The sequence below is a fragment of the Nansenia antarctica genome (genome assembly GCF_963989245.1).
Source record: "Nansenia antarctica genome assembly, chromosome: 10".
Lineage (NCBI taxonomy): Eukaryota > Metazoa > Chordata > Actinopteri > Argentiniformes > Microstomatidae > Nansenia > Nansenia antarctica.
In genome coordinates, this window is record NC_137680.1 from 21,259,367 (window position 1) to 21,265,366 (window position 6,000).

The 6,000-nt window shown below is 47.2% G+C and overlaps 1 protein-coding gene across 1 annotated transcript in view; it reads left to right on the plus strand.

The window, feature by feature from the left end:
• ulk4 (unc-51 like kinase 4) overlaps positions 1–6,000 on the plus strand; it is a gene marked incomplete at its 5' end in the record, with an annotated part of 94,249 nt that overhangs the window by 23,670 nt on the left and 64,579 nt on the right. The window contains 2 exons of the mRNA XM_080541068.1: positions 403–530; positions 5,485–5,618. Of these exons, the coding sequence (XP_080397194.1) occupies positions 403–530; positions 5,485–5,618 (262 nt within the window). The remainder of the gene's footprint in view (positions 1–402; positions 531–5,484; positions 5,619–6,000) is intronic.

Below are 6,000 nucleotides of genomic sequence, written 5' to 3' on the forward strand. Positions count from 1 at the left end.
TTTGAAATTAATTAACTCGAGCACAACAGCCGCGCTTAATCACAGTGTTTAGGATCGGTCCTCCTTTAGCCATCCTTTTTCCATTTCGCTGATAGTGAAAGTTAATCAATTCGGCCTCATTTTCTGCCCAGTAAATACAGTCGAGCCAATTAGTCTATTAACCTCTTTTTTTATTTTAATTTTTTTATGATAAGTGCATTCGGAGAGGCTGTCATTTCTCCCCAGCACCTTTTCCGCTGGAAGTGATAACACCTGGTTCAGGACTGTCTTGCAGCACAGCCCAGAGGGACCCCCTCCAGCTCAGTGTCAACACGCCGGCTCCACAGTTCAGCTAAGCTCCCTCTGTCTGACTCCATTACTGTGGCCGACATCTCCCTAACCAGTGTGCCCGTGCCATTGCAGGACTTCGTGGTGAAGATAATCCGCTCCCTGGAGAGTCCGTCCTCCGTCACCAGGGCCAAGGCGTTCCTGGTGCTCCTCCAGGTCCTGGTGAACAACAGGGAGATGCTGCTGCTATGCTGCCACTCCAGGTACGTGCAGGCCAGACGGCTGTGGCGCAGGAGGTAGAGCCACACTCCAGGTACGTGCAGGCCGGGCGGCTGTGGCGCAGGAGGTAGAGCCAGTGTCTAATGATCGCAAGGTTGGCAGATCGGCGGTTAGAGCCCCGTCTGGCCACATGTCGAAGTGTCCTTGGGCAAGACCCAGTGAGCGGGCCGGCGCTTTGCCTGGTAGCTTGCCGTCATGGGTGTGTGAATGTGTGTGTGAATGCGTGTGTGACTGGGGGAATGAGAGGCCGTTGTAAAGCGCTTTGGAGTAAGGCGCTATATAAGTCAGTCCATTAGGTACGTACAGACCCGTTCACCAGGTACAGACCCGTTCACCAGGTACAGACCCATCACCAGGTACAGACCCGTTCACCAGGTACAGACCCATCACCAGGTACAGACCCGTTCACCAGGTACAGACCCATCACCAGGTACAGACCCATCACCAGGTACAGACCCGTTCACCAGGTACAGACCCATCACCAGGTACAGACCCATCACCAGGTACAGACCCATCACCAGGTACAGACCCCATCACCAGGTACAGACCTGATCACACTGGATCAACTCCAGATACAGACCCGTTCATTCACTCTGGATCTGCACCTGCCCCACGGAGAGGCAGATAGACATTTTACATTTATTACATGTTTGACATTTAGCAGAAGCCTTTATCCAAAGCGACTTACAGCAAATACATTTGACTAAGTAAGTGAATCATCTATCCACCAGTCACAGCTTTTTTTTTTTTTTTACCGGGGAAACAATACTAGTTATAATACTAAAACAATACTAATACTAATAATAGTTGAAGATCAGGAGGGGCAGTTCAGGTGTAGCCTGAAGAGACGAGACGGCGGGAGACAGGGAGTGACTGCAGTCCTGCCAATAGTGGGAAGCTCGTTCCACCAGCACATTACAGCGAGCACGTCCTCCGATTTCTACCTCCACTAACCTTCACAGACAGACCTGCATGTGTAGTGTCTAGGCCTTCTACTCTGATTACAAGTCATGCTCCTGATCAGGCCACCAGCACAGGCCCAATGCGTCACCTCTGTTATGATCCATATTAATAATGATGATGAATGCTGCCATATGATATGGATCCATGTCTCCTCAGGTTTGTATTGATGTTATGGAGCAGTGGTTGACCATTGTCTACGATACAACTCTTTTAAGAAGCAGGCCTGTACTTGCCTGTTTTGGTGTTGGAAAATAGTTCACATTGTCCAGCTACACACGGGTATTTTAGTTTTGTAAAGGAAGAGTGGAATGGAATAAATGTCTTAAAGTCATGAACCTAGAAGCAATATCAAAGTGCAATGTTCTGTAAAAAGCAGTGAAATTAGTTCTGTCAAATAACAGTAACCGGAGAAATGGCTTTCCGTAATAAAGTCTCCAAATTGCTCAAGCAAAAGATGAATCGAATGAAACCAATTTCATGTTGAGATAATCTTTTTTTTAAAACCTGGGAAAGATTGGGAGTGGGAAATAGTGATGAATCCTCAGTCAAACTCCCAAGGGGAGAGGTGGTTTCATGAGTATGTACTGTTCTTGTTGTTGACCACTCTTTCTTGATAGGAAATAGATTTGTCTAGTTAAACCTTTTCAATCGGTCTCATACTGTCACTGAGAGCAAGTTATACTTTGCAGAACATAACACTTACTTTTAAACATGTGTTATGCTCCTCACTCGCAACATCCCCAAACTCACAACCAGAATATTCATAATATAAAACTTTTCAACTTAAAAAGTTCCATCACAAAATGCATATTCCGTGCTCACTTCTAGCAAAGAAGTGAAAAGCATATTTATGCATATTTATTATATGTATGCACGCGGGGCTTATGTGCAAACGCTTCATCACATAAATGAAAATGTAAATGAATTGGCCTAGTTGCCGTAATCCTCCAGCTGTTTAAACAGGCCAGACGATCGTTCGCCATGCTCGTGGACTCCACATCCCCCTGCCTCCCCAGCCATGTGATGTTGGCTTCTGTTGGCTCTCAGACTCGTACAAGTGCTCCCAAGATGCACCCTGTCAGCACTGACCCCCCACTCTATCTCCCAAAGTGCGAACAGTCTTCGGCGCGCATCACCCACAACACTTCTCTAATTAGCTCCGCTGTGGCGCGCGAACGCACGTCATGGCTTCTGATAACATATTTTAACGTCCCTGTTGTGGAGAATGTCAAGTCGGTTGCTTTGTGTGAAGTGTTTCAATGGTCGGAGGAGACACGGGAAGGAGGAGGAGACACGGGAAGACACTTGTAGCCCGGCTGAGGCGTTCGCTCTGTGACAGCTTCGCTGGAGTGAAATGAACTGAAGAAGAAGTTGTCTACGATTATGTGTCTTTTTATAGACTCATCTGGAAAAAAACCGACTAGAGCGAGTGCATGAAAGTGTAGCTTTCTGGTTTTGGTCTGTAGAACGGAGGCCTTTATTTGGTCACTGAATGTATCCCAACCACCAAGTATCCAAATGTTAGTCGTCTCTTGAGTTGTCGAATGATACGGTTTGGCATAGGTGGTATGAAAAGTGCTTTTGTGCTGTAGCTAAATCAGGTTATTGCTTTGGCCCTGATTGCTGCCTTATTACTGTTAGTGCAGGGAATAATGGCCTATGATATGGGCTGATTGAGTTAATGGAATCATATGAAAGGAACCCTGATTCAAAAAGCATCTTGAACTTTGAAAGAGGGGCTGAGGCCAAAAAAGCCTGTTTAATTCCTGCCTCTCGGTTAATCCTGCCGTGGCGCGCAGAGAGAGCCCCTCCGTTTGATTTGCAGTTAAATGAACAGTGAGGTTGATTGTGTGGAGCTGAGTGGGCAGATTCTCTAATCAGCAGAACACTGGTGAAATGATATTGCTCCCCCCCCACACACACCCCACCACCATCCCTCCCTCCCCAAGTGCCTAGACAGTGGCAGAAGGGGGAACTAGGAAGCATAAATGTCAGGCTGCCACGCCCATCCATCCCTGTCCCTCTGCCAGCGGCCCAGAGCCATGCATGTAGGCTGGCTGCACCCTGACGTCCCACCCAGGAGGAAATGTCATTCGATTTTTTTTTTTACAGTGGAAGTCACAGTTCCCTTCCCTCTGGTGATGTAACCACCAGCGAGCCATGTACCACTAATAAAGGGCAGCTTGATCCCGACATGTTGCAATAAATGTTTTTTTGTTTGTTTTTTTAATCATCTGAATAGCTGTGTATTATTATTATTCGTTTTATTTTTTCCCTCTTCTGCCTTCACCTGCTGCAGAATTGAGTGCTGCTGCTAGCAGGCTGCCAGACAGCTCCTCTGTGTCCCTGCAGAGAAACGATCACTTTGTTAGAAAGAGGCACATTTATTGGAGCAAGGAGAATGTGTTTGTGGGACGGTCTCTATGTCAGATATGCACGTGTAAAGTAGTGCAGTTGTCAAGCCGTCACACTCTTGTGATATCGTTGCCTTTCTCCCAGCAGCACCAGGAATGTAGCACAGCCACTGAGGGACATCATGCTTGCCCCTAGGTGCCTTGCTGCCCTACCAGAACATGGCATATCATTTCATAATTAATGTGGAATGTGGACGGGCAGTCATGCCATTCTGCCTTCTCATAAGCCTCACTGGTTGGTAGGAGCAATAATTTGAAGTTAAATTGACTATGACCGAGATGGTTGGAATGAATGTTTGAAAAACCAACCCTTACTACTCTGGGCCTTGCTTTATGTTGCAACATGTGATCTAATAGGCTAGTAATGGTAGAGGCCTGCTCAAGTTACAGGGTTTTAATTTCTTATTTTTTTTTTATGTTAATCCATATTATCTAACGTAACCTCAGTGACTCAGCTTCAACGTATTTTTGGAATATAGCCTATTTGTATTTTCACCAGATATAGATCTGACTTGAATCTCAGCGGCCTCCCCTCTCGTCACGGTGGCCGTAGCGACGGTACATCTCCGTCTGCGACTGAACCCGCCGTGGCTTTTGATACTGAATAGAAATCAGCGACTTCACTCGTGCGGGTCTGTGATTACACTCCGTGGCTCTCTCTCCTCTCCTTAAGACCACATTTCATCCCTCCCTGATGAGAACAAATGGCTCTGGTCTTTGAAGTGTGATGACCGCGTTCCCTTTCTGTTTCTGAAAAAACGTCTAGGCCCCCCATATCAACCTAATCACGCCAGCGCTAGTTCGCCTACTCACTGCGGCGTACATTCTCTTTGTTATTTGAAAGCCGACCCTCGTCCCTCACGCTGGTTGTTACACAACCATTTATCTCTCCGTTGTTTTCCCCTGTGCGTCGTGTCTTCTGTGTCTAATTTGGGAGAGGTGTTTTTAGGGAGGGGAGTAGACGGCTGGCTGGTGTATGAATGTCCAGGCGTGGAAGGTGTAGAGGAGAAGTGTGTGCGCTGTTGGTTACACACGAGTTAATGACTGTAACACTGCCTCCTATTCAACAAGAGCCTGGAGGCTGGGATTGGGTTTTAGTTCTGACTGTTACGACTAACTGTCAGACTGACACGGTGATGTTGCGATCACTGAGGAGGAGGAGTCATCACATCTCACTTTTTCTTTTGATGATTCCATGTCAAATACTCTGTTTTATTGACAATGAAATGGTTATGTCTGACATATTTCATGTGTTTTCTGAATCTGAATCTTCTTCGCTTGATTATTTCCCTTTCTTTGAGGGCTAGAGCGAGGCCTATTCCTACTTGTGCATGCTCGAGGGCTCCTTTGAAGGTCTGCATTGATTGCTGCATCTATTACCCTTTCTTTTCAAACCCTGATTGTTTTAATGAATGTGATTTATTTGCCATAACACATCTTACTAATTCTGTTTTCAATGGCCGGTATCGATTCCCCCCCCGCTCGATCCAGGAGCTCCTGATAGATCGGAGGCGTAGGTGAATAATAATGTTAGTTTTTTTTCTTGGCCCCCGCTTTGCAGACTGGTGATGTACATTGAAAGAGACATCAGAAAGGCATTGCCAGGGAAGGAGCAACAAAGCAGCAATGAATACCTGTCAAAATCCCTGGATCTGCTCATCCGTTACGTGGTGCAGGAGCTGCCAGGCATCCTGGGTAAATCAATCACAACGCACAAAAAAAAAACGGAGAGGGGAGGGGGGGGCCAATGGTGTGGGAGTGTGCGGGGGGGGGGGAAATCCAGCATCAATGACTGAAGCAGCCAATTTGATTCGCCTCTCTTTAATTACCTTTCTGATTGACTTTTAAAGCAGGCAGCCAGGTTATTGACCTTTCCTGCCGTTTCATTTTGTAAACCAGCGCTGCTTACACGGCACGTCTCCTGTCGGAGGGGGGGGAGGGGAGACCGAACAGGTTCAAACTGATCTTGTCCTTGATGGGGAGGGGGGGGGGCTAGGGGGGGGGGACTCTGTGTCTGTGTCCTTGAGGGATGCACCTGCCTGGCTATCTCACCTGTGGGCCGTGTGCCAGCGGTGCT